At 61.0% G+C, this 27,188-nt stretch overlaps 1 protein-coding gene across 2 annotated transcripts; it reads right to left on the bottom strand.

Moving 5' to 3' along the window:
- Positions 1-157: 157 nt before the first annotated feature.
- IL17REL (interleukin 17 receptor E like) lies at positions 158-20,155 on the bottom strand. Of its 2 annotated transcripts, XM_037049129.1 has the most exons (17): positions 20,054-20,155; positions 17,293-17,320; positions 6,342-6,491; positions 6,083-6,192; positions 5,741-5,855; positions 5,444-5,488; positions 5,060-5,199; positions 4,792-4,863; positions 4,658-4,712; positions 3,972-4,135; positions 3,857-3,901; positions 3,552-3,609; positions 3,240-3,403; positions 2,953-3,027; positions 2,709-2,766; positions 2,500-2,558; positions 158-1,936 (listed from the first exon to the last, which is right to left on the bottom strand). In XM_037049129.1, exons 1-17 carry the CDS (start codon positions 20,153-20,155, stop codon positions 1,790-1,792), a joined length of 1,587 nt encoding a protein of 528 aa, XP_036905024.1. In that variant the 3' UTR covers positions 158-1,789. The 2 variants fall into 2 exon arrangements, with proteins under 2 accessions (XP_036905024.1, XP_036905031.1); XM_037049136.1 differs by lacking the exons at positions 158-1,936; positions 2,500-2,558; positions 2,709-2,766; positions 2,953-3,027 and having other exon boundaries at positions 3,236-3,336.
- Between the last annotated feature and the right edge of the window lie 7,033 nt (positions 20,156-27,188).

Raw genomic sequence — 27,188 nt, 5'->3', positions numbered from 1 at the left:
TATACAGCAGGTGCTACAAACCTGATCAGTGAGAGAGGGAAAGCCTGACAGGCAGGTCCACCCCACCACGCCAAGCGCCACCCCACAGAGCTCCACCATCCCGTCCACCTGCCCTCCTGCCTGGACGCTGCCCACACCAGGCGACCCACGGCCCCACCTCTCACCTGCCAGGTCCTGGCAGAGCCAGGTGGCGGGCACCCCTCACCTCTGCAGTGTCTGTTCATGGGTTGCTGGACCGCCCTTTTCCACTCGGCGCCCCCCCTTCCTGTTTGCTTCCCCATCCCACCCACTGGGCACCCCACGGAATGTGCGTATTCAGCCTGTGGCCTGTCAGTTCCAGATAGGGTGACCGAGGTCCTGTGGGCTTGGGCTTTAGGGCTGAGAGTCCCGACTGCAAGCCCCTCTGCAGGACAGACCTCGGCATGGTTGCAGCTGTAGGGGGCACGACCTCTGCCACGCCGTCTGCTCCTGCTGCCGGGTCAGTGCGGCGCCCGGTGGGTGCCTGCTCGTGGAACGGCTGAATGGGGCACGCAAGTGTCCGAACACTCACCCCAGCTAATCTGTGACCCTCCGCCTCCTCTGCCATCCCCCGTGGTGGGGCCGGAGGCCATGAGCACTGACCTCCCGGGCAGGTGTGGGCTGGTGACTGAGGATGTGCGGGCACCCCCAGACTGCGGTGTCCTGGGTGCCGTCTGGGGTCCCACATGGGGTGGGGGCTGGCATGCTCCATCACGTCGGTGACCAGCCCTCACCCCACAGCAGCCACCACCTGGGCCCATTGTGACAGGTGCCCCACTGCAGCCCCAAGGGGCTCCCTGGCCCTGCAGATGCCAGTTCTGTCCTTAGGGAGGAGGCGAGCCAGGTGGACGGGCAGAGGGGGCACGCTGACTCTGCCGGCCCCTGGTCCACAGAAGGAGAGACAGTGGGACCCGGACCACAGTTGGCACGGGCAGAGGGCAGCACAGCTGACCGTCCAGGGCCAGGGGTAAACGCCTGTCCCACTGCGCACCTCCATCAGATGGAGGCGATGCCCAGACTCCTGGTGGCAACTCAGGGGCGGTGCAGCCGGGGTCCTTGTCAGGACGGACCCGGAGGGCCGGAGGCGCAGAAGTCGCACTGCCGGGCCAAGGGTCCCTTGCTGGTCACCCAGCGCCGACGGCACATGGTGGCCCTCAAAGAGTCTGATGTGCCTTTGAGTGGCACATCTGGCCGGTGGCCTCGGAGCCTCACTGCACTGGCTGGGTGGGGCTTGGGGAGTGACCTCTGAGCAGCCCGAGCTCTGGGGCCACTGGGATAAGCCAGGGGTGCTGGAAGGCATGTGGCAGGGTCCTTGGAGGGACAGTGGAGGGGGCTGGGTGCTTGTGTGTGAGGTGGGGGCTGCGTGAAGGGCCAGTCTGGGCACCAGGGGGTTGCCGGTGCCGGCGTGGGGGTGCTCTGGGCAGGAGCTGGAGGTGGGAGTGGGCCACGGGGGCTGGTCAGCTATAGAGAGGATGGGGTCACACCCTGCACACCAGCACCTGGGCAAAGCTCCATTAGCCACCCCGCAGGGAGCGTGGCTGTGACCACGGGGTGTCCAGAGGGAGCCCGGGCCAAGATGAGACAGGGCAGGGCAGGGGCCAGGTCATGTGAGAATGGGGGCCGTCCCCCAGCCGTTCTGCTGCCCACCCAGGGGGGTCGAGAAGGGGCTGAAGGCCGTTTGTTGGAGTCAAGCACCCAGCCCAGCATCAGGGGCCCCACGGAGCTGCAGACCTCCGGGAGCTGGAGGGGGCCTGGGCCCCGCGGCCCGGGGTCAGCCCGTGCTCTGAGCCTGGCCTTCTCCGCCAAGGTCCGGGTGCCCAGGCACGAGTTGGTCGTCACCGCACCCGGCAGTCCAGCCCTGGCACTTGCTTGTTCTTGATGAGACACCCATCTCAGTCAGCTGTCGCCTGGGTGGCAGCTGGGGACAGAAGTGGGGGCCTGGCTCAGTCAGCCAAGGATGAACTCTGGGGCACACTGCCCAGCCCTCCCCGCAACTGTGATGAGGGGAAGGAAAGGGGGCTGCCAGCACATGTCCTGTCACCAGGGGGGCCCCTGGGCCAGGAGATCCCATCTAGACACCAGGCCTGGGGTGACCTATCATTGGCTAGAGATGACTTTGCAGGGGAAGGGGACCCGGACTTGGCCAAAAAGCTCTGCTGGGGGTTAGGGGGAGTGAAGAATGAGGTCTGAGGGATTCTCTGCAGGCCCTGGGGCATTTCTTGGGGTGCAGGGGAGCAGACTCAGGGCTGCCCTGGAAGTGCTGTGACTCAGCAGGGATCAAGGCTGTTCTGAGCCACCCCCCGACGACCCCCCCAGGCTGGCCCCATCCTGGCCCTCCTGCCTCCACAGTTCCTGCTCTAGTCTCCACTCCGCAGCCAGGAGGGCTTGCAGGTGGGGCGCCTGCGCCCTGCTCGCACCGCAGAGTCTCCTGGGCCCCAAGGCGAGGTCACCAGCAGCCACACCTGAGACGGGCAAGGTTACCTCTGTTTTCTGCCCAGCCTGAGGTCCCGGGAGTCTGGGCCCAGGGATGTCCCAAGCTCCTGGACAGGAGGAAGCAGAGCCCTGGTTAGGGTGGTGGACACTCTGAAGAGGAGGCGGTGACACCTGCACAGGGCCAGGCCTGGCCCCCTGCATCCCCCCCCCGGTGACCCCCCCGCGTGCCCCTGCCGAGGCCCGGCCCCCGCACTCACCGCACGGCAGGGCACACAGCTGCTGGGGGCCTGAGAAGTGTACGTCGGTCCTCCGGCCCTGCAGACACGGGCAGCTCGGTCGTTGTGCCCCACGGCCCTTCTCTCCACCCCGCTGAGTCCCCAGGGAGTCGGTCGGGGAGGCTGCTGGGCTGAAGGGGCCCCGGGGAAGCCTTGGGGAGGCAGAAGCTCCCCAGTCGCTCACAACAGGGGAAGCTGAGGTGTGGGAGGGAGCAAGTCTGGGCACCTGGATGCAGGTGTCGGGCCCACAGGCCTCATCCCTGAGAACGTCCACGAAGACGGGGTCTGCGGTGAGGTTAGCCTGTGGGGGGAGGAGTGGGTCACAGGCAGTGGGGGGCTGACCAGGCTACCCCACGTCCCTGTCCCTCATGCACCCGTGTGTGCGTGGAGCCCGGGCCTCAGCCCTCTGAGCACATTCTGCAGCAGATGGCCTCTGGGGGCAGCTCCTGGCCTGGTGGGGACAGAGAGAGGACCACCCCGCTCCCCAGGGTGGTGCCCAACCCCCTGGCTCACTGAGGCTGCAGAGAGGGCGGTGGCCTGGAGTGTCTGGTGGCAGGCAAGGGGCCACATCTTCCTTCTGTGACACAGGCGCACTTGGAAGTGGGCAGGGCTGGGCGAGAGGAAGGTGACCCGGAGGTGGGTCCGCAAGGGTGCTGGCCGGACGGTCATCTTCCAGGCTGCGGCGGGTTGAGGCGTGAGGCCCGGCTCACAGCCCACCCCCATCCCGCCCTCCCCTGACCCAGCCCTCTGTCACCCACGCCCCATTATTGGTTGTGTCCCCTGCAAATGCCACAGCCAGCCTCGCTGGGCCCCAGGGCCGCTCACCTGGGAAGCCTGGCTGTTGGAAAGGGCAGCTCACTGAGAAGCCCCGGCTGGTGGAGAACTGCAGAAAGGCGAGGGGCAGGGCAGGGCAGGGTGTGCAGCTGGGGGTGGCTGCAGGGCCCCTGGGGTCTGCCCCACCCCAGCCCTTAGCTCCACCCACTGTCAGGCCAGGGCTGGTCAGAGGGGCTGCTGGGAGGCCTGGCAGCAGGCTGAGCAAGGCCTGTGGGGTGCGAGGCCCTTCCACCTGCCACCATCTGCAAGCTGTCATAGTGCGTGCGTGTTGTGGGCCGCCCGCCTGGCCCACTCACCTTGAGGCAGAGCTGAGGCTGGGTGTCCACCAGTGAGTACTGTACCTGGGGGGCGGGGCGCAGGTCAGGGCCAGGCTGGCCGGGCTCACCCCACCCCCACCGGGCGGCCACTCACCCTGCCATGTGCAGACCGGACTGAGTGCTTCAGCTCCTGGCACCGGGCCTCTGGGTCCGGGCGCCAGCACAGACTCACGTAGCCTCTCACCGGACAGGCGGGCTCCCAGCTCAGCGCCTGGCTCGCTGGGTGGTAGCGGATGGCTTCCCACAGTGCCTCTGTGTCTGCAGGGACCCGCCTCCCACCCCGGGGGGTTCGAGTCAGCTGGGTGCTACCTCGGGGGCCAGTGAGCCCCAGGACCGGGCACCGGCGAGACAGGTGTGCCAGGGACTCAGCAGCGAGTCTCCGGTGGGTCTCTGCCTGGCCCGTGTCCGTGCACTTGCGTGTGTGGCGTCATGAGCAGAGGGCAAGGGTCCCTCTTGCACGCTCAAGAGCCCTTCTTGGCAAGACTTGGTTCTTCCAAGAGAGCCAGGCCGCCGCACGTGCTGCGTGCACACATGGCGCGCGCGCGCGCACTCATGGCACGTGCACGCACTCACGGAACGCGCACGCATGCTCCCAGCGTCCGCTACCTGGAAAGCGCTCGTCCGGCAGGCGTCTCCGACTATATGTCATCCAGAGCCAGCCCCGGGCAGAGGCCCTTCCCCCGATCAGGCCGGGCGCCACCCAGCTGGATACTCACGACCCGCCCATCTCCCACCCTTTGCCCTCCCTCTGCCCACCCCTTGGCACCTCAGGGCACTTGCCGTTTTCAAAGGGGCAGGTCTGTGTCCGCACTGCATCTAGGGTCGCAGACCAGCTCTGTGGGAGGGGCTAGGGTCAGGCCAGGCCTGTCCGTCCCTTGGTCCCCTCCTGCTGCCGAGGTCACCCCCTCACTCACCTCTAGGCACAGGCAGGGCAGCTCCTGGCTGTAGGGCAGAGAGACCATCCGGGAAACGCTGTTTGCTGTCACCTGCAGCGGATCGAACCCAGCGCTAAGGAGCTGGGGTTCAGCGGGCAGGATGGGGCCTGGAGTGGGCGGGCCCAAGAGCATGCAGCGGGGCGTGACCTCGTGGGTGGGTGTGGTCTTTGGCCTGGTGGGTGTGGGCGGGGCTTGGGTAGGGCCAGGGCTCCAGCCTGTGGGGCGTGGGGTGAGGGGGGTTGCTCACCCGCACTGGCGCGCCTGCGTCCTCGCAGGCGATCCACTTGAGACAGAGTCGCACGTAGTAGTCGGGGCCCCCGGGGGCCTCTGGCACCTGTACCAGAATGACCTTGCGGCTGCGGTCCACCCAGTAGGATAGCTTCCGGGCTGTGGGGTGGCGAGGGGGGCTTTGCTGGGACCAGAGGCACCATACACAGGGTTCCGCCTGTCCTGAGAGCCCCGAGGCGCTGACCTGTGCTAGACCCTGGCATTTGGGGGTCTTTCACCTGAGGACCCGTCTCGATTTCCTAAGTGGGGCAGAAAGAAGACCCCGGTGGCAGGGCTGCGGTCCCGGTAACAACCTGAGGGTCTGCTCAGGTAGGCTGTGGCCCCACCTGAGGAGAAAGCTCACCAAAGCAGGCTGGCACGTTCCTTCCCACGTCCTTGTCCCCGCAGTCTGCAAATGACAAACACAATGGTGGACCCAGCCAGCTCTGCCCCAGGGGCCACCCCCCTAGCTGGGCCTCTGTCCCTGTGGTTTCCAGAAGTCCCTCCTTTCCAGGGAGGCAGTGACCCCAAATTAAGCCAGGGGACCTTGCCGGGAGCTGCCCAGCTGGGGCCCTGCCCCTACCCTGGGTGAGTTTCACCCCACACCAGTCCCTCGAGGCCAGAGGGCAGCTGTGCCCAGGCCGGCCCCCTGGGCTCTCACCTTTCACGTGGTACTGCTGCTCCAGCTGGACCCCACAGAAGTAAGGGACAGTCCTCAGGGTGACGTAGAGGCTCTGGGCCACGCTCACCTCAAAGCAGTCGAAGTGCACCTGGAGCTGGGCAGGGACAGGTGTGAGCCAGTGGACCTGGGGACTCCATGGCTCCACCGGGCCCAGCTGGAACCTAGGATCTGGAAGCGGGGGAGGAGCAGCAGCCACTCCCTGGGCCTTGGGTGGCAGAGCCCCAGGACAGGCTGTGGCCAGGTGGCCGGGAGAGGACAGCAGAGCAGGTGAAGGGACGGCTGCGGCTGCCCCCAAAGGCTTGGGTCAGACCCTGGCCTCACCTGCTGCCCCTCCTGCTGCTGGCGGGAGGCCCTGGAGACCCGCACGCTGTGACAGTGAGTCTCCTGGGTGTCCAGGCTCATGGAGCAAGCCTCCAGGCCCCGCAGGCTCTCTGTGGGGGGAGGGTCGGGCAGCTCGTCAGTCAGACCAGTGGGACCCCCTCCTGCCCTCCTCTCTGGGAAGCGTGCCCAGCAGGGTCTGATGTGGGGGCTAGAGGAGCCCCAAGCCCACCACCCCCTTCCCGGGCTCCGGCCCTCTCACCGTGCAGCGTGAGGGAGGCGTGCACGCGCAGCAGCAGGGAGCAGCTGCCCTGGGGGGCACACTTCATGGCGGTGGACAGTGTCAGGGCCTCCAGGACTGACGGGGCCATGGACCCAGGCAGCGGCCGGCAGAAGCTGTTCAGTATGTTCCCTGGGGAGGGAGAAGGAGGGCGCATGCCTCAGGGACCCTGACACCTGGGGGAGCTTTGTGGTGGGTGAGCCAGTGGGGAGACCCTGGAGCTGCCCTGCTGGGGAGGGTCCTCACGCCCTTCCCAGGGTAGTCAGGGAACCAGTGCCCCAGTGAGGGGTGGCCCATCCCCAGGGCTGCACCCAGACTGTTCGTCAGTGCCGGGATTGGGGCCCAGGTCAGCAGAGCAGGCCGTGCGCACTGAGCTGAGGAAATGGGGCCGACCGTCTGGGCAGGCTGGAGTGGCCAGAGTCGGCAGGACAGAGCGGGACAGACGAGACAAGGAGACAGAAGGACTGCAAAACATTCCGGCTGCTGAATCCTCAGCAGAGCATGGAGGGGTACGGGCCTGTGCGGGCCCTCCCTGAGCCAGGGGACGAACAGCCTCAGGGACCGGAGGGGACAGTGCCCTGCACCACGCAGGGCCGGAGGAGGCCCTGCTCCCAGCCAGGCCAGACGGGCCCTGGGGCCAGTAACCGGGAGCACCGCCTTAGTGCGGGGCACAGTTGGCCTCAGCCAGCACTGCTCTGGTCCTGCCCGACAAATCTCAAAAGCTGGATCCCCAAAGCGTCGGTTGTTTCCAAGTGACTTCACCGTATTCCAGAAAAGGCTCAAGAGGACTTGTAGGAATAAAAATATATCCCGCCCGCATCAGGCTATAAAATTCAATAAAAAGTTATAATCCTTGCAAGGAATCATGAAAAACACAACCCAAAATGAGAAGAAAAATCAATTAATCAAAACTGACCCAGATATTAGAATTCGTAGAAACCAACACAGATACTAGAATTAATAGACAAGAACATTAAAACAAAAATTATAACTGTACTTCTATATTCAAAATATTAATTACAGACATGGGAGACATTTTTTTAAAAACTCAACTCCATCTTCTAGAGATGAAAACTACTTGTGAGATGAAAACTACATCAGACAGAATTAATAGCATGTTAGACACTGAGCAAAAGAGAAAAGATTGGGGAAGTCGCCATAGCAATAGAAATGATGCAAAGTAAACAGAAAGAGGTGTTGGCGATGTGACATCCACACCACATAATAATAGAAAATGCATCAGTGAGCTGTTTGTGGAATTGCAGTTCCAGAAAAAATGGGGGAACTGAAAAAAAAAGCCTCGAAGAGATGACTCAAATGGTACAGACTTGAAAACTCTAACCTCGCAGATCCAAGAAGCTTGCCGGGTGCTCAGTATAAGAAATGCGAAGAAAATTACAACCAGGCACACCACGATCAGTTTGCTCACAGCCACTGATAAAGAGACCGTTGTGGAAGCCACCAGCGGGAAGGGGACCCGTCCTGCACGGAGGAACAGAGACGAGAATGAGGCGATTTCTTGTCGGAAGCAATGCAGACGAGGGGGCCGGGAGAAATCCTCTGACGTGGAGGAAGACGAACCTGCCAGCCCGGAGCCCTACCACAGGAGCCTTCTTTCGAAATGAAGGGCAAAGAAAGACCCCGATCGCACACAAAAGATGGAAGATTCCCTCATTACCAGACCCGAACTGCAAAAGTCTTTCGGGCAGGAAGGAAAACGATACCAGATGGAAAATATATCAAAGGAATAAAGAACACCAGAAATGGTAACCACATGGGTAAATATACAAGTCATTTTCTTATCACTTAAATCTGTCCAAGACTCAACAGTTTAAATGAGGTAATAATACTGCCCCGTGGAATTCAGCACACGTGTGAAAGGGGCAGGTGTGGGTCCGGCAGCACAGGTACCGGATACGGGAAGCGACCGCTGCCCGTGAAGTTCCCCGTTTTCCCGGGAAGGGAGAATACAGCCAGTTAAAGATGTGTGTGTAGACCCCGAAGCAACCACTAAAATCACAAAACGACGGCTTTGCCTAATCAATCAACAAAGGAGACACAGCGGGATCACACATACGACGGAGGCAGAAACAATAGCTAAGGAGGAAGAGGTGGAACAAATAAGCAAACGATGGGAAGATCAATTTAAGCCTGCCCGAGTCTGCAATCACGTAACGAGTCAACGTTCAAACGCCGCTGTTAAAACACAAACGTTTTCCGGAGCCCTGACCGTGTGCTGCCTGTGAGAAATGCCCTTTAAACAGAAAGACACAGATTGGCTCAAAGTAACAATACGAGAATGGAAAAAGACATGGATGCGAATACTAACTGTTAAAAAGCTGAAGGGGTTAATACCAGGAGACACAGGTTTTGGGGCAAAGAACACTACCAAGGACAAAGATGGTCATGTCACCGTCACTCAGGGAGCCCCCCCCCCAGGAAGACATGCCACCCTCGCACGCCTGTGCCCGCAGCGGCGGCTTCACCGCGCATGGACCAGTGTAGGCTGTAGCTGGGGGCTTTGAGACACCCCCCTCCACAGCTGACAGGACCTGTAGACAGAGAGACTCAGGAGCAACTGTAGCAGCCTGTGCCAGGCACTCCGCAACCCGGCTCAGCTGCCCTTACAGAACACACATCCCAGTGGCTGCAGAATTGGTTTTTCTTTTTCTTTTTTAAAGCGATTTTTAACAAGATTTTACTCACTTTTTTTTTTTAGAGAGAGGGGAAGAGAGAGAGGAGAGAGAGAGAAACAGCAATGTGTGGTTGCCTCTCACACGCCCCCTACTGGGGACCTGGCCCACTACCCACGCATGCGCCCTGACTGGGAATCGAACGTGTGACCCCTTGGTTCACAGGCTGGCACTCAACCCATCGAACCACACCACCACTGGGGTGGATTCTGCTTTTCAAGGCACATGGAACACTTTTCAAGATGAACCACATCGGGCCCATTAAACAGTCAATACATTTAAAAGAATTCAGATCCTGCAAACCATCTTCTCTGACAAAACTGTAATCAAATTAGGCATTAATAAAATATTTCTGGAAAACCTCCAGATATTTAGAAACTAATCAGCACACTTCTAAACACCCATAGGCCAAAGAGAACACATAAAAACAAAAACTACAAACTACTTTGGACTGAGTGAAAATGCAAAGAGAACACGTAAAAAGGTTGGATGTTGCTAAATCAGTCCTCGGGGGACATTTGCAGCCCTAAACGCCTGCCCTAAAAGCAAAAGGTCCCGCCTGGCTGGGTAGCCCAGCTGGTCAGAGCATCGTCCCCAAGTACCAACGTGGCGGTTGGATCCCTGGTCAGGGCAGGCACCAGAATCAGCCAATGAATGCATAAATAAATGGAAAAACAAATTGAGGTTTCTCTCTCTAAAATTGATAAGTAAAAATTTTTTAAAGAAAGATTCAAATTAGTGACCTCAGCATTCACCATAAGGCGTCAGAGAAAAAAAGAGTAAACACACCACCACACCTTGAACCAACACTGTGGCGTTAAAAGTCTATTGTTTCCCGAAGTAGAGGTTGGGGGTTGGGGGTTGGGGGCGGGGCCTGGGGCGGGGAGAACACCCCCCACCCGCCCCCGCCCAGAGGAGCAGAAGGACCGGAATGGTAAAGGTCCGGGTGGCAACCAATGAAGGAGGGGACGGAAAAGCCCTGGGGAAGAGCCAATGAGAGCATTTGTGAGTTCTACACGGATTCTTCCAGCAAGTCGAAAATGAGGGAACAGGAATTTGACGAGTCCCGAGGTAATTATGCCGAAAGACAAGAACACACGCCGCATGACCCCCCGGCCCCCCGTTCACCTCCGTGGGTGGGCGGGGCGGGTGGAAGGGCACGGGGAGCCCTGGGGTGGGGGGAAGCCCAGCCTCCCGCCCCGGGCGGGGTCCCGCAGGTGCGCGCGCGCGTCATCCTGCGCAGACCGAGTGTGTGTCCTGCCCTGCGGCAGCCCTGTGTCAACAAGGCTGCAAAGGCCACTTCCTGCTCCCTGACGCGGGCAGGGGAAGGAGGCAGGGAGGGCCCCAGCTGCGGCGGCCCCTTGGCAGGGCTTTCTCCCAACTCAGTGAAGCACAGTCAGAACCGGGGAAAACGGAACACTAAGAACAAAGCCCCCGAAGCCTTCCATCCCCGGTGCGCAGCTGTCTTTGAGTCCCTGAGGGTCTAGGCGCCGTGTGCCCTCGGTTCCGCAGTGGCGGAGGGAGAGACGGGGAGGGGCTCGGGACCCAGGCTCCCTCTGCCTCTCCCCACCAGATCTTTGGCGCCTTAAGGACAATAAAACCAACGAAGACGTCTTTTGTTATCCCCCTGTGCCGGCAGTTCTCACCGGTGTCAGGATAAACCCTCCTCCAGCTAAGGAGGTTCTAAATTAAACCGTCACCCGGCGTGGCCCGCACGGAACGGTGTGGCCCCCCGCTGGCTCGGGAACTAGTATCTGGTATCTGGTAGGCTCTTCGAAGCCTTCTAGAAGGACACAAGGACAGTGGCCAGATCGGCAGGGAGGCCACCTGAAGAAGGCAGCTGAGCCCCTGGCTGGCCACACAGGCTTTGTGGTAAACCCAGGGGCCCGAGAGGCCATGTGGATGGGAGAGGGTGGCGACGAGGACTCTGTGCCCAAGCCCCATGCCTCCTCTGCCTCCTCGTGCTGGAGGGCCATCCCTGGGCTTGGTGAGCAGGGTCCTACGTGGGGAGTGTCCTGTCAAGTCCCCTCCCCATGCAGGTCGTCTGCCGCGTGTGTGGGAACTCCCTCATCTGGAAAGGAGAAGTGTGTGTTTTTTGACCTTTTTTGGGGGGAAACCGAAGACCTATCCCAGCCAACCAAGAAAACAATCCAAACCAAAATGCCTTTTTTTTTGAAAAAAGTAGAACAGTAGGCGGGAAAGGCCCAGGTGAGCCTAGAGGTGATGGCATCTGTGGAGGCAGATGTGGCAAAGTGGCTGTCCAATGGAGGCAAAGTGGCTGTTTTAGGACCAAAGGCATGGGAAGGACAGGCTCTGCCCCAAAGTGAGCTGGCACCTCGGGGAGAGCACACGCAGAGGCGAGAGGCGCTGTGCCCTGGAAATGACTGCGCCCAGAATCCGTGGCAGAGAGTTGAGGGGAGCCCACGTGCCTGGCCTTGGTCAGAGGCTGAGAAAGGGACGCCTGACCCCGCGTCTTCAAAGGAGAGACGGGGGCTCGGAGGGGAGGTGGGTCGGGAGGGGCCCTGAGCGGAGCTGGGCTGCCAACCCGCTGGGGAAGGCAGATGGAACTGAGGGGGGAGGAGGAGGAAGACGGCTGCTGAGCCCTGAAAGACCCGGGCTGGGGTTTCATTCCCCACTGCTGGCCGACCAGGCCAGCTCTGCTGCCCAAGACAACGGGCAACGCTGGAGGCAAACACGAGAAGACCCAACGACTGGGAGAGCTGAGGAAAGACTCGGGATCATCAGCCGCGAGAGGCTGGAGGGGGGACGCAGGAAGCCTCCGTGTCCTGGGACCACGTGAGGCAGCACTGGGCCCAGGGCTTCCCGGAGAGCGGGCGGGCTGGGGGGGTGGGGGGCGGCCTCCGGGTCAGGCGCTGGTGGCCAGCCAGCCTTGTTGCCCCTCCAGGAAGACCCGAGAGACGCCTGTCTGGGGCGGAATTAGAAATGGGCCTGACCACTGCACACTCCTCCTGAGAACCACGCAAGAGCAAAGGTGAACCTCGTTGGGGGGGGGGGAGGCTGCTGCCCCCCAGCCTCGGGGACCCCGAGAATGGTTCCTCAAGGGCGTCCGTGACCCAGCGGAGAGGATCAGGCCGCACACAGCCCCACGGAGCCCTCCAGCAGCACCGTGACAGGCCCGAGCTACAGCCACTCGCGGGGCCGGAGGAGCCAGGGCCCAGGCTCCCAGTGTGTCTGGCAGTTGCCACCCTGGCACCGTCTGCATTCTCGGGCCTGTGAGAGTGGCTCGGCTCTGCTGTCCCTTTTTTCCAGACACAAAACGTTGCTGCTGAAAACTCAGACACAATATAATTTTCTTTCCACTTTTAACTGCGTGCTTCTCTGCCTAGATGCCCCGAAAACCTTTTTTCTCTGTTCAACCCAGTGATCACTAGTCGGAGTTTGGTGCGGGGTGTTCAGATTTTCCAGGGTGCGGGGGTCACTGGAGGTCCTGGTGGGAGGCAGAACCTTCTCGCACTCCGGACAGCGCCCCCCAGTGTCGGTCCTGCATCTTCAGTTTCCTCCAGGGATGTCAGCTGTTTTCTCACGTCTTTGCCTGTCTGCAAACCTTACCCTTTTCCACGTGTCATTTTAATCTTTTTAAAAATTATTTTTCAATACCTTCCACCGTTTGACCTCCCCTTTGTCTTAAGGCATTCACTGTTGGGTCTGTCTACCCTCTGTTCTCCTTACAGGATCTCCATTTTCTAAAATGTTTTTTTTCTCTTCATTTCTGATTCTGTGTGTCGTCACCTCATTTTTAAGTGTTTCTGACTTTTGTTCATGTAGTCTTTAATGGCTGGCATTGTTTTCTTGAGTACGCTAAGCCATTTGGAGGTAAAATGTTAGTTTGGGGGGGTTTGTTTGTTTTTTAGCGTGCCTTGCGGGTGCCCTTCCACTGCCGGGCGGTCTGTCTGCTCGTGGTCACTCTGCCCCTGCTCCGTTTTTCACGGGCATCACTCGTGGAGAACTGGTCCCTGCCTCAATTCCATGGCTTGTGTTGGGTTGGCCAAAAATTATGGTTTTTTTTTTTGTAAAATAAAAGACATATTTTCATTGTTTGCCAATAATGTTACTGATTTGGATATTTTGAGTATGTCGGCTCTCTCCTGTGCGGTAGGACATTGATTGTTCTCAGTTACTGTCTCGATTTGATCGCTGTCAACCTCAATGGCGAGAAATCTCCAGCACGAAACCTCACAAACTACTTTTGACACATTTAATCAGTCACGGCACCTTCTCCATACAAATCCTTTTGTGCGTTTCAGTTGCTTTTTTGCCTTTCTTGAAACAATAAAGTGTAACATGCCAAAGATGTTGCATGTTTTCTTCTATCTTCAATATGAAAATGGTTACACAAAAATTCACCAACCCGGGTGTTTTTTTAAATGCACGCTGATATGACAGCCGTCACAGTGCAATCTAACAGAATTGTTTCAAATGAAGCTAAAGGACAACTAAGCACTGCTAGAGCCAGTGCCTGGAGAAAACCGGATGAGCTGTGTGGCCAGCGCACTCTGTGTGTGTGTGTGTGTGTGTGTGTGTGTGTGTGTGTGTACACACACACGCAGTTTCCCCCAGCGGTGGCCGAGGTGAGTTCCCCTGCTTTGCTGCCTTCACAGAGCGCCCTCTTCTGTTCAGTGTTTGCAAACAGGGTGGATTCCTTTCCCGGTTTCTAGCTCCTTCCAGGGTCTGTGTCCGTCTGAACCTCCGTTTCTGTCGCCTCTGCTGCTGTGCCGCTCAGCCTTGGCACCACTCCGGGTTCCTCTGTCTGGATCTCAAGAGGGGCTCTCGGGCTGGGAATGGGGCACTCCCTTCAGCTGCAGGGTGGGGTCTCCCCCAGCTTGTCTGTCTGGGTGCCCGACACCTGGCTCCCTGCGGCACATGCCTCACGCTGGGACTCTGGGAGCCAGCCCCCTGCTTCACTGTCTCCAGGACTGTTGGCATCTGAGGACTTGGGGACACCAGGCCACACGGCCGCCAGCCTGTCCTGGACAAGGTAGCCAGGAGCAGAGGGCCAGGAAGTGGCCCAGATGGCAGTCATGTGGCCTGGCTGGGTCCCCCGCTTAGCAGTCCCACGTCTAGCGGAGTCTGATGGGCTGAGGGTGCCTGAGTGCTCGGGGGTCTGTACGTGGTTCCAAGTGTGACTGAGGCAGACAGAGTGTCACAAACACAGGGCAGAACCGTTAACTAAGAATGAAGGGAAGGAGGTGGGAAAAGAACACGGAATTCAAAGGATGGGCAAAGAACAGGAGAGAAGAAAACCTGACCGAAAGGTAGAAGAGCGTTGCCGGGCACCCCTGAGGCCAGGACACGGAAGGACCAGACTCAGTAAAACGAAGGGCAGAAGGCAGATGACCCAACAGCAGAGGACACGCCGAGCAACTGGGGATGTGTTGGGGACCCGTCAGCCCGATTTCAGAGCCAATGACGGCCAGGGAAGGGCACCGTGGTGGCTGGGCCTGGGGACGGAGGACCAACTGGAAGTTCTCCGCCAGCTGCTCCAACCCGATGCAGCTCCCGTGGAAAGCTGGGCGCGGCCCTCGGACCTCTGGCTGGCTGCTCACAGGCCCAGGGCCGCGAGTGCGGCTGGATGGGGCCACCGCTCCCCAGCGGCCACTGGTCAACCTGCGTCACAACCTTCACCTTGAAGGGGCTCCTGGGGTCGCGGGATCTCTTCAGGTGAAGAAGCTAGTTCGACTTTGGCCGTTTATTTATTTTTAATCTTTATGGTCTGTATTGGGGTGACAGGGGTTAATGTAAGCACACAGGTTTGGGGGTACAATCCTGTCATGCACCACCTGTCTTGTGCTTGCCATCCAAGGTCAAGTCTCCTTCCCCCACCATTTATCCCTTCCCCCCCCTCCCCCCCCGCCTTTCCTATAGTGGCTACGCCGTTGTCTGTGTCTGTGTCTTTTTTTGCTGAGTCCCAGCCCCCACCTCGTCTGGCAGCGTCTGTTCTGTGTGTCTGAGTCTGTTTCCATTTTGTGTTTATTTTGCTCACTAGATTCCACATATGAGCAAAATCACCTGGTGTTTGTCTTTCTCTGACTGGCTTATTTCACTCAGCAGAATGCTCTCCAGGTCCATCCGTACCATGGCAAACGGTCAATTTTTCTTTTTTTGCAGCCGAGTAGTATTCCGTTGTGTAAATGTGCCCCAGTTGTTTTACCCACTCGCCTACCGACGGGCCCGGGCTGCTCCCATAGCTCAACAGTTGTAAATAACGCTGCCGTGAACACAGGGGCTTGTGTTCTTCTGAAGTCGGGCCGTGGGTCCCTTTGGGTGCATTCCCAAAAGGGGGATCGCTGGGTGAAAAGGCAGGTCCATTTGCAATATTTGGAGGAAGCTCCACACTGCTTTCCCCAGTGGCTGCCCCAGCCTGCACTCCTTCCCGCCGACCGTGGGGAGGAGTCCCTGTCTCCACGTCCTCACCAGCCCTCGCTGTTTGCTGATTCGTTGATGGCGGCCATTCTGACCGGTGTGAGGTGACATCTCACTGTGGTTCTCATGTGCATCTGAGGAGCAGTGCCATCCAGCATGTTTCATGTGTACGTCCCATTGCAGAAGTCCATTCAGTTCCTTTGGCCCATTTTTAAAATTGCAGGGGTTTTTTTGCTGTTGAGTTTCCTAAGTTCTTTATAAATTCTAAATCTTAACCCCTTATCAGACCTATCGTTGGCGAGTATGTTCTCCCGTTCCGTGGGTTGTCTTTTCACTTTGCTCATGGTCTCCTTGGCTGTGCGAAAACCGTTTAGTTTGGTGCAGTCCTGTTGGCTTATTTTTCTTTGGTTTTCCTTGCCTGAGGCAAGGCATCAGAAAAGATATTGCTACAAGAATGTCTGAGACTTTACTGCCTGTTTTTCTCTAGGATTTTTATGGTTTTGAGTCATATGTTTAAGTCTTTCACCCTTTGTGAGTTTATTCTTGTGTGTGGTGTAACACAGCGGTCTAATTTCACTTTTTTGCATGTATCTGTCCAGTTTTCCCAGCACCATTTATTAAATAGACTGTCTTTAGTCCATTGTGTGTTTTTGCCTCCTCCGTCAAATATTAATGGTCTATACAGGGGTGGACTTGTTTCTGGGCTCTCTGTTTTGTCCCATCGCGCTCTGTGTCTGTTATGACAGCCCTGTGGTACGGTTCGGTATCAGGCAGTGTGAGCCCCCAACTTCGTTCTCCTCAGGATTGCTGTGGCCTTTTGTGCTTCCGTGCGAATTTTTGAACCATCTGCTCTAGTTCTGTGAAATGCGACGTTGGAATCTAATTGGAATTGTGCTGAATCTATAGATTGCTTAGGCTGGTATGGACATTTTAATGATGTTAATTCTTCCTGTCGATGAACATGGTAGGTGCTTCCACTTATTTGTACCTTCTTCGGTGTCTTTCTTTGGCGTCTCCTAGTTTTGCGAGTGCAAGTCTTTTACATCCTCAGTGAAATTTAATCCTAGATGTTTCATTTTCTTGATGCAATTGCGAGTGGGGTTGTTTTCTGAGTTCCCCTCTCCGATGGTTGCACGTAAAGAGGCGACTGATTTCCGAGTGTTTCTTTCGCATCCCGCTGCATCACGGAATTCACGTGCCCACCCTGGCAGTTTTCCGGTGGAACCACTCACTCAGCACAACACGGGAGGTCCCAGCCACAGCACCCAGACAGGAGGGGCGGACACCGGGCAGACGGAGGGGAGAGGTGACAGCACCCTGCCCACAGGGACCGCACTGTCCATTTCTTTAGCTTATTGTTTCCTGTTAAGTTCCAGGACAGTTAAAGATAGTGCTTATTTTAAATGGCATAAAGTAGTTTTATTTTTATAAAATATTCTTGTCTGCCTTCCTGTTATTATTTGTCTACAAAAATGTCTAAACAATGTTTCCCTGAAGTAAACGGTATTATTTCTCCACGCAGGGGCTTTGGAGTGGGATTTCTTTTAACTTCCCCTCTGTGTTCCACGTCACGTATGTCCCTTCTCATAAACATGCGCTGTGTCCACCAAGACAATGGAGCCATTTCAAGCGGGCTGTCGTCTCACCAAGGAGACTGAGAAAAGGAAGCGTCCCTTCCGTAGGATGAGGCCAGCAGACGCTGGCGGGATGTAAAGCAGCGTGCAACGTGGGCCCTCCCACCCTGTGCTCCCCCTCGATGCAAGCTGGGGACAGGGAGGAGGCCCCTCCGGCTGTGGGTGGGCCTGCCACCCCCTCCCGCCCGGAGGACAGCTTGTCCCCTCCACCCACAATGTACTCACGGTTTCTGCGGCTCCTGCAGGTGAAGCCCTGGAGACAAAACAGAGGGGGGTGAAGGGTCAACCCTACCTTCCGAGCCAGCCTGGGTGTGTCCCTCGGCCCCAGCTCCGCTGGGGCGTGGGGTGTCACAGCCCCTGGTTCCTTGTCCCCTATATTTGGGGACACTGGCCCTGTGAAAGCCCAGCCCGAGGGCCCACCCACAGGGTCACTCAGTAAATCGTGTGACGTGACCTGTGACCTCCAGGCCCCACTGTCCCAGGCTACGCTCCCAAGCAGCAGGGCAGGTGTGGTTGGGAGGTGCGGTGACAGCAGTGGTGGCCTCTGTCCCTTCCTTGGGGAGCTGACCCCATCTTCCCCCTTGTCCCTTTTCTAAGCAGCTCTCGCTCTGGAAGAGTGTTAGGTTACCAGGGTGTTGACCCAGCGTCCCTGACGTCACCCTGTCACCCACGATGGCGCAGTGACGATGTCTTGCTATTGGCTGCACTCCAGGCTGACGTGCTGTTTCCCCCTCTTCTCCCCGGGTGTCTGTTCTCTGTTCCGCGCCTCAGAGTCTCCCTGGCTGTTGATTCCCACCCACGGCCACCGTCCTGTTCTCTGACCCATATGATGTCTCCCTGGGGACAGGCTGCGTGCTCGTCCTCCGTCTCCTGCTGAGGACGGAGGACCGCAGACTGGACCCACCGCCCTGGTCCTGTGGCCTCACCCATGGGCCATGGGCAGAGCCAGTCCCGGGGTGGGAGCCCACCCGTCTGCCCGCCCTCCTGCTGCCCCCTTTTCAGAATGTGACTGAGCAGGGGGCAGGGAGGCAGGTGGATGTGGTCTGGCAGCTGACTTTCCAGTGCCCTTGGGGGCACAGGAAGAGGGACCAGCATGGACAAAAGTGAGGCTGGAGAGCACCTGTGGGCTGTGCTGCCCGGAAGCCCTGGCATCTGGGGAAAGCGGAGCGGGCGGGCTCCCAGCCCTGGGCCCTCCGATGGGCAGGGCGGAAATGCAGAAGTCGCTGGGGGTTTCCGTCGGGCTTTCCGGGGCTTCCCGGCCTGTGCAGGGGAGGGGGCCGTGTCTGTGTGGGGGACCCCTGAGGCACAGTCTCTGAGATGGGGCCTGGGGTCCCTCCAGCTGGAGGGAGGAGGGGCCCAGCACCCTGGTCTTGGCTGCAGGATGGCACCAGTAGAGCTGGAGGGCAGGCAGCCCTTGCAGCCCAAGACCCCTGCCCTCCCTGCTCACGGCATAGGTACACTGTCCCTGCCGTCTGCCCTTGCCCCCGGCCCTGACAGCCAGGTCTCGAGGAGGACCCGTGTCCACTGAAGGGGGTCTGGACCCAGAACAGCCGTCCTGTGACCAGGCTGGACCGACGCCTCGGCTGTCCCTCCTCTAGTTCCTGTCCCTGCATTGGGCACCCCCCTCAGTGGCCAGCTGCCTGCCCAGTGTCAGCACCCTTCTCCTCCTCACCCCACCAGCTCAGCCCCGTGGCCAGGCCACCTGTGGGCAGGGAGCCCCCCGCCTCCTCCCGATGGCCCCCCATCCCCCTCTGCCCCCCCCTCTAGGATTCTTCCTCCTCCTCATAGCCTGGGGCGGGGGGGCTTCAACTGCAGCCTGACCGGCAGCCCCTTCCCGACGTGGGGTGGCCTCACCCTGACCTCCACCCCAAGGCCCAGGTCCTTGTTGGGTGGGTCTCAGAGCCCACATCTCCAAACCCAGGTTCGTCTCTTCCTGAGTGCTGGCCCAGCCCCACCTCTGGACGCTCCTCCATCAGCCCCGAGGCTCAAGGCCACCTGGCATCCCCCCCCCCCCATTCAGGCACCTGGGCCCTCCTGCCTCCCCCCTCCGAGGAGCCCCTCCTCCGGCCCCAGGGTCTCTATACCCCAGCTCTGAGTCCGGCCCCCAGCCTCTGCAGCCCTGCCTGACCCTCGCCCTGTGCTTGCCTTCCCTGGCTCAGCCTCTGTGGGCCCGTTTCTCACCGAGGTCCTGGGCCCTCTGCCGGACACGATCCCAAGCTCCTCAGACCTGCCTTCTTCCTGAAGGGGACCCGCTTTCCCAGGGGTCCCAGCCACCGCCGGGAGGCCCTCAAGAGCCCTCCCCCAGCCCACCTGCCCTAGGCTCTCTGCCTCCTTGGCCCCCTCAGCTGAAGTTCGCTTTGAATTTTTCCAAGTAGAACACCCGTCCCCGAGGGCAGGGCAGCGTCTGGCTCCCCGAGGTCCACACCTGCGCGGTGCCCACGGCAGGTACTCGGTCAGGACCGTGCCCCGCGCTGGCCGGGTCTGCTGTGCTGCAGGCAGCCTGGGCACCGTGGGCACCCCCTGGGATGCGGCGGGCACACTCCTCACGGCAGGTGCTGCCGAGGCCCTTCCTTGGGTGAGACCGAGTCACCCTGATTGGCCCTGAAAAGCCCAAGGACGCCACCACTTCTGAGCCGTGTCCTTGCCTGGCGGTTCTCCCCGCACCAGGATGGATGTTACCAGAGTGCGTCCTCACCGGTGTCCCCACAGGCCCGACCGCTCTGGGGCCAGGGCCCTGGGCGAGGCGGCGAGGCCCCGGGCTGCCTGACTCGTCCCCTCAGAGAGGTGGGTCACGGGTGCGGCAGCAAATGTCTCCCAGAGCAGTGCCTCAGGGGCAGGCCAGGCACCTCGCAGGGGTCCCCAGGCCTCCAGCAACCCCCAGGGCTCCTGCACCCTTGCCTGTCACTCTCATCCGTGTGCTCATGGTGCTGGGCCAGCACCCACCTGTGGAGGTACTGGGGCCCCATCAGGAGGGGCAGGGGCTCACCTGGGAGCAGGAGAGACCACATTCTGCGATCCGGGGGATGGCCAGGCTCTGGTAGGTACTCCAAGTCAGGGACAGGAGAGCCACAGCCCGCCCGGCCAGCATGGCCCCGGCGGCGGCGGCGGCGGCGGCGGCCCCGTGCACGTGGGGACAGGGGAGCAGGGCGCTCCTCGGCAGCTGCTATCCCCTCCCCAGCCGCAGCCTCCAGCCCCAGCAGCAAACAGGAGCCAGCACTCTCCTGCCCCGTGGCTCCCGGTGGAAGGGAGCCCAAGTGGGCCGGCTGAAACCACAGCCCCACGACTTCCCGCCTGTCCCAGCTCGCACTGATGGCCTGCGGACTCTGGCCAGACGCCCGTGGGCTTTCTCGGCTGCCAGACACTCCTAAACTTTGAGTCACCGAGGCCCCAGGTAACTGGGGTCTCCACAGTGCTGGAGGCTGGAGCAGGGCTCCCTGCGGGGCTGAGGGACCAGGAAGCTGGCCCCACACCCCCATTTCTCAGGCACCCCGGCTGATGGCAGGGGATGGGAGTGCCCAACCCTGGCGGGCAGCTCTGCGGTGTGAGCAGTGCTGGGCGCCTGCTCCCCAGTGTGCCTCCTCTGGCCCCCGGTCCCGTGGGAGAGTGTTCGCCCAGACTGGGACCTGAGGCTGTACCCCAAATCTCGGGTACCCCCATCCATCTCTTCTGCGCGCCTCTGCCGGGCCCTTCGGCTGCTGTCCTCTGCCCCAGAGGACTGTGCCCCGTGGCCTGTGATGCCTGGGCCTGCCTTCTGCTCAGGAACCCTGCTGGGGCTCCGGAGAAGTCTCCAGACAGAGGCTCACAGCACCTTGGGAAGCAGAGACCCCAGACATGCTCTGGAGCCCTCGGTCTCCTCCCTCTCCGGCCGGCACTGTCCCACGAGTCGGGGGACATGTGAAGGGGTGTGGAGCTGGGGTGCTCCCAGGTGTGCTGGGCCCTGGGAAGCTGGGGACCTGCCTGGAGCCCCAGGGGGGCTGCCCACAGGTGGCGGGGAGCAGTCCCAGAGTGGTACCATCCCGGACCAGGCACCCAGCAGGCGGGTCCCTGGGGTGGCCCTCAGTGCAGATGGAGCCCTTCACGAGGTGTCCCCCGCAGGGGACGGGGCCTGTGGAGGATGACACCCAGGGCCACGGTCTGCACCCTGCTGCCACGGCCACCCCCCAGCTGCCCTCCCCCTGACCAGTGCCCCTAACCCCCGCTGCGGCCTGATCTGTGGGCCCCCGCGTGTTCCTCGGAGTGAGGAGGCCCCCGGGGCCTGAGAGGCACCCTGTGGGTCTGCTCCGTGGCCACCCTGCCAGGCGAGGAAGGGTGGCCCACCCCTGGAATGTGGTATCACAGAGCCAAGGGGTGAGCAGCAGGGACCAGGGGGCCAACCGCGGGGCTTTCGGGGGGGCAAAGCATGCTGGGGGTGGGCCCCTCCTCTCCAGGGACCCTGACTTGTCTCTGAGGCCTGGGGGCTCCAGGCCTCCCAATGTCCACAAAGAACTGTCCCCAGCCGCCCCTCAGAAACCCCCATCCTGTGCAGGCTTGGGGGGCTGAACACCCCACCCTGAGCCCAGGCAGTCTGCAGGGCCTCCCTACCCCTGGTCTCCCTAGCCTGCACAGCCCGTGACCGCGGAGGGCACAGAAGCCCAGCGGCAGTGGCGCCTGAGGGTCAGCCCCTTGCTTAGCGCCAGGCTGGAAGGAGGCACGGGGGCACGAAGGGCCTGGACCAGCAGAGCAAGACTTTTGTTGAACAGAAGAGTGAGCAGCCCTGGCTGGTGTGGCTCAGTGGATTGAGTGCCGGCCTGAGAATCCACGGGTCACCGGTTCGATTCCCAGTCAGGGCACACGCCTGGGTTGCGGGCCAGGTCCCCGGTGCGGGGTGTGAGAGGCAACCACACATGGATGTTTCTTCCCTCCCTTCCCCATGTCTCTAAAGTAAACCAAGTGTGGGGCGTAGGCTGTGGGTGCAGGCACTGGGCTGGGTAGCAACTCCACAAAAAACAGCAGTTAGAATTGCAGGGTTTTTCTAAAATAGCTCTGCATACAAGCTTCCTCATCTGTGTGTAGTTTCCAAGAAGATGAGCCACGGCTGGAGGCTGCAGGTCCTGGGTCCCGAGGTCCAGGAGCAGCCGCGCCGAAGGGGCTGGACGGACGGCAGCAGCCCGGGGCCACTAGACACGGCGCGGGTGGGCCCCTCCGCAGCCCTTGGGGAGACAGAGAGGCCCTGAGCCCGCGCCCGCCTGCCCAGACCCCACGCCCTGACGCCCAGCACCGGCCCCAGACTCTGCGGCTGGTCCTTGAAGTCACGTCCACCACCCCAGCCCAGTGGCCTGCTAGGACGTCTGCCTCCCGCCCACCTGCCCCCAGGGCCACTCTCACCCCCTACGAGGACCTGGCTGGAAGTCCAGTCCCAGCTGGCCCCCAAGCCCTCCCAGCCCCGCACAGACCTCGGCCCTCGGAAAACCCAGCCTCCACTCAAGTCAAGGGGTGGTTCCCAGGGGCCTTGTGTCTCTGGGGTGAAGGCGGTAGGTTTGGGGACGTCCTCCCTGCCCTGCTCCTCCGTCCTCCTGCCCCTATCTGCCCCCGACCGAGGCAGTGGACAGCCCCAACCAGGGGGGGGCAGGGGGGCCGGGGCAGCAGGGAGGCAGACGGGGTCTGGCTCACCACAGGAGGCCGGTCGCCGCCGTGAACCACCCGCCACAGCACCCACCCAGGGCCCCTGGGCTGCCCCTCAGCCTGTGTTCAGGAGGCCAGGGCAGAGAACCCTCCCACTGGGGCCCCCAAAGGGGCCTCTTTCTCTAGCTCTTCCTTCAGCCCTGGACTCACCCTGGCCCTCCTCAAGACCGGACGTGCCCAGGAAGACCCTGCTCCATCCGCCTGGTGTGACCGAGCCCAGAGCGTCAGGGCCAGGGGCTCAGCACAGGCCGATGGTCCCGCCTACGGTCCCACCGGTGGTCAGGGGCACGCCCACAGCTGGGGCCGCCCTCCACCTGGTGGCAGGCTGAGCTCCGTGCTGGCCCGTCCGGGACCTTGCTGGGTGAGGGGCTGTGGATGGCGGCAGTGCAGACGGGCAGCCCAGCCAAGGCTGTGACAGGCCCCTGTGAGGTCCCCACCCCCACTCCTTGAGAGCAGACAGAGGCTGCTGCTTCCTAAGGGTGTTCACACAGGCCCTCAGACACCAGGGCAGACAAGACCAGCAGACAGCTGGGCCCTGGGCCACCCTGAGGGGCCTGGGGCCCCCGCCCTGCTCCTCCTCGGGGCTCTGGCCCCTGCCCTGGCTCCAGGCTGTCCCCAGGTCTCTGGCCCCCCTGAGCGCTGGCCCTGATCCCCCTCCCTTCAGGCGGCTCAAGGCTGGGTGGGGGGATGGGGAGGGTGGGGAGAACGGGAACCCCAGGCATCTGCGCCTCGGGAGCACAGCAGGCGGGCGGGACACCAGGGCTACTCTTTCCGCATGCAGGGCTGAGTCACTCCTCCTATGGTGCTTCTGGGTGCCTATGCAAAGCAGCGCCCAGCTTCCTGGAGCCCGGAGCATATGCCGAGCCCCAACCGGGAAACGGCCCTCCCAGCCAGGCCCCCGGAACACCCTGGGCCTGCAGGCGCGCGGAGGCGTGCCACCCAGTGGGCTGGGGCTAGGGCTGGGGCCCGGCGCAGGGTGGGAGGCTGAGTTTGGGGGTAAGCAGGCCCAGCAGCCCAGGGGCAGTTCTTTGCCCGCCAATGCACCCCAGGGCTACACAGGATCCTCCATGGGGTTGGAAGGGTCAAGGCTAGGCTGGTTCCCTGCAAAGAACAGGACTGGGATGGACGTGCTTCCGCGTGTGAGTGGAGCAGCGCCTGCCAGTGGCGAACCCACGGGTGTCCGAGGGGTGTGGGCAGTGACCAGAGCCCCAGGCGAGTGGGGGCTCCCTGAGGGGGCGGCACCAGGGGGCGCAGTGTGCCCAGGAGCCGGTGCCCTTCCATGCAGACCGATCCTTCTGGGGAGAACCGCCAAACCAGGGGCATGAGATAGGAAAGGCACCCAGCACCAGCAAAGGCACAAGGGGTGACCTGTCTCCATGGTGGGGACCCCCCAGGCGCTTCCTCCTGAGTCTGCCGGCCAGGGGGCCTGGGGCTCAGGCACTCCCAAGGCCCGGGGGCGTGTGGGGCCAGGAGGGTGAGAGACACCTGCCCCTCTGTGAAGCAGGAGCCCCGAAGGGCCACACCCGGCCCTGCCCGGGGCGGCAGCGGGAGGGACCCCATCAGCCCGAGACTGGGAATCCCCAGAGGACACAGCCCCAGATTCGCACAACAGATCCCTATCCCGGGGCTGGGGGGGGGCGGGCAGTGTGTCTGCTTTGGATGTAAATGACACACAGCACCTCCCTCCAGGCCCGGGGGGACCTGGACCTGCATTCCGGAAGGCATGCAAAGAATCCCCACAGTTCGCCGCTTACAAGAAGAGGAGCTGTTTCTGAGAAAAGGAGAGAGCGTGCCGGCAGACCTGGCACCCAAGCAGGACTGAGACACGGCCATTAATCAGCAGGCGTGGCTGGGCCCTGCACACAGCTTCAGTCTGTCACAGATTACAGGCCAGGGGGCGAAAGAGATTAGTGTCCTGGAGCCTGGTACAGAGAGGTGGCCCGGCACCAGCAGTGGGAGAAACGGGAGAGGCGCTCGCCCCGTTGGGTCCCGCAGCCAAGCGGGTGGCGGGGGAGGGGGCGAGGCGGGAGCTGCCTGGAAGGAGGGAATGACTGACGTTTCTCATCACTGACTGACGGCTTCGTGTGCACCTTAGAGGAGTCCGCAGACCGCAGCTGGAAGAAACAGCAAGCCACGCCCCCAGGCCGGCAGGCAGCAGACAGACAGCCCCGAGGGGCAGCCGAGTGGCCAGACAGGGGCAGGAGAGCCCCCGGGGCCAAGACAAATGGCCTCAACCCCACTCCTCGGAGAGTCTGTCCCTTCCAAAAACAAGCATGAAAAGGACACTTGTCCACCAAAAGCTCATCTGGGTGTGGCACCACCAGGCGCCCCCGAGGGTACATCCTCAAGAACATGTTTTCAGCTGGAGGCCAGCGGTTCCCCTCGGGGAGCATGGGCCACATGGAGTGGGGGAGGGCAGGGCTGCCAAAACCTGATGCAGACAGACAGACAGCCAGCCAAGCACAGCCCAGAAACAGAACAGCATGGCGCTGTGACGAAGGTGCCGCTGAGGGAGGAAAACCTGGTGTCTCCTGTGCATCATCGGGGCCCGGAGAACACCCGCAAGGAGAACAGCGAGCCTGACCCCCGCCCCACATGCAGGGGCGGTTCCCCGCAGGGGGCACACTGAGAAGAAAACACAGAAGTGACTGTTTTCCGTGACTGAGGCAGAGACTTCCCAGACAGGAAACAAAGTGCGAGTCCTGAAAAGCGAAACTGGTATAGAAATGGGTCGAATGAGTAATTCACGTGCAGCAAAAGCCGCTGGTGCGAGAATGAAAGGCGGACGACGGCAGGGTAAGACACTTTTGATGGGGGCCCCGGCCCCGGGACGGAGCCTAGGGACAGGCCACGGAAACATTCGGCCAGACGTGAAAACAGTGCCTTGCAAGAGTGCAGGCCACCACGTATCCATCCCGCTGTGCGCTGCGGGGGGGGGTGGGGTGGGGGAGACAGTCACGGAAGACGCAAGATACAAGGAACACGGTACGCAGGACAGTGACGCCACAGGACAGTGACGCCGCAGTCCCCCTGGAAGCAGGCACCTCGGGACCTCACGCGGTTCTCCCAGTTGCCGTCAGCTGCTCCATCACGTTTTCCCGAATCTCAGGGATGGTCTGAAATCTCTTCCCTTTCAAAGCTGATTCAAGTTTGGGGAAAAGCCAGAAGTCACCCAGCGCCAGATCTGGGCTGTAGCAGGGCTGAGTCACCTGGGTGATTCGATGCTTCGCCAAAAACTCTGCAGGAGACGTGGTGCATGAGCGGGCGGGTTGTTGTGATGAGGCTGCCAGTCACCAGCTGCCCACAGCTGCCGCCTTCTGCATTTTCCAGATAATTTCCGTGAAGGAATGCTCAAGCTTAACACAAAAGCTGATGCAGATTTGTTGCTCTACGCACTCACTCGTTTTGAATGTGACGGCCACACAGTGCACATGCTCACTCAGCAGTCTCTACTGTCCCCACTGACTAGTACAGTGAAGTCGTCATTGTTCTCATGTGTGCATCCCAGTCCACTCTCCTTGGCTGCCAGGTCGTCACGTCGTAGAAACCGTTCTCCCTGTATTAGCAGTGGCTGGGCTTTTTCTGCACAGACCTTGCAGGCCCACACGGACCGGAATCCCAGAGAGACACTGAACTTCGTGAGTCGCCAGGGAAGAGCACCGGGAAGCCGCGATGCAAACGCTCCGCTCCCCTGTGGGAAGGGCCACGGTGAGAGAGAGTCTGGCGTTGGCAGCCGGCGCGCCCGAGCCCTGCGGCCGGAAGTCGCTTTGGGAAACGGCTGGGAGTGCCTCCCAGAGCCGAGCGAGTGGCCCAGCAACCCCGTGGGTGGAGAAAGGAGGGACGAGTTCCCCAAATTCCAGACCGTGTGCAGCAGCCCTGATTGTGACCGTCTGAGAGAGGAGCAGTGCACACCTGCCAGCAGCACGAACAAACAAATGTGGCCGAGGAGGAGGTCTGACTGCACCCAGGAGAGCAGACTGGGCCACGTGTCAGACCCGCTGTCGGAGCCAGTCAGGGTCCCCCCGGGATGCCAGGGTGGGCTGACCCCGAAACCGAGGGCCATACTATTCGCACTTTAGTCAGACACAGGACTGACCATTTAGTAGAATAAAGCTGACGATAACCTCGGAGATGAAAAACGTTCTTGAGACATTCGCTACACACGCGCCACAAGAAATTGCGGTGAGGATCGAAGACGGGCTCTTGACTCGACTCACAGGTGTGTTGACGGCCAGCAGTACTGTCGTCCCAAGGAGGGGACTTGGGCAGCATCTGCTCTAGAGCCAGGAAGTCCCGCTGGGCCCAGCTTTGCGCAGGGCACTCTGGCCGGAACAACAGGACCAAACGGAGGCACTGGCTCCGCACACGGGGATGGCAGGACGGCGCCTGCAGGAGGGCGGCCTGACCCTGCGATGGGGGCCTGGTGAGGGGGCGACCTGGACTCGGAGAGAGCCGCGTGT

This window comes from Sturnira hondurensis, unplaced genomic scaffold (assembly GCF_014824575.4).
Source record: "Sturnira hondurensis isolate 20B ecotype Veracruz unplaced genomic scaffold, ASM1482457v3 Scaffold0000780, whole genome shotgun sequence".
Classification (NCBI taxonomy): domain Eukaryota; kingdom Metazoa; phylum Chordata; class Mammalia; order Chiroptera; family Phyllostomidae; genus Sturnira; species Sturnira hondurensis.
Note: the sequence above shows the minus strand (reverse complement) of the source record. Positions and strands in the feature narration are given on the sequence as shown.

Bases quoted from the DNA above. Each gene is read 5' to 3' on its own strand.
- IL17REL (XM_037049129.1), bottom strand. From the start codon at position 20,155: ATGCTGGCCGGGCGGGCTGTGGCTCTCCTGTCCCTGACTTGGAGTACC. The intron at 5,200-5,443 runs GTGAGCTTTCTC...GCCACCCCACAG, and splicing joins GAACGTGCCAGCCTGCTTTG to CCCGGAAGCTATCCTACTGG. The intron at 3,610-3,856 runs GTGAGTGGGCCA...GCCTTTCTGCAG, and splicing joins AGCCTCAGCTCTGCCTCAAG to TTCTCCACCAGCCGGGGCTT.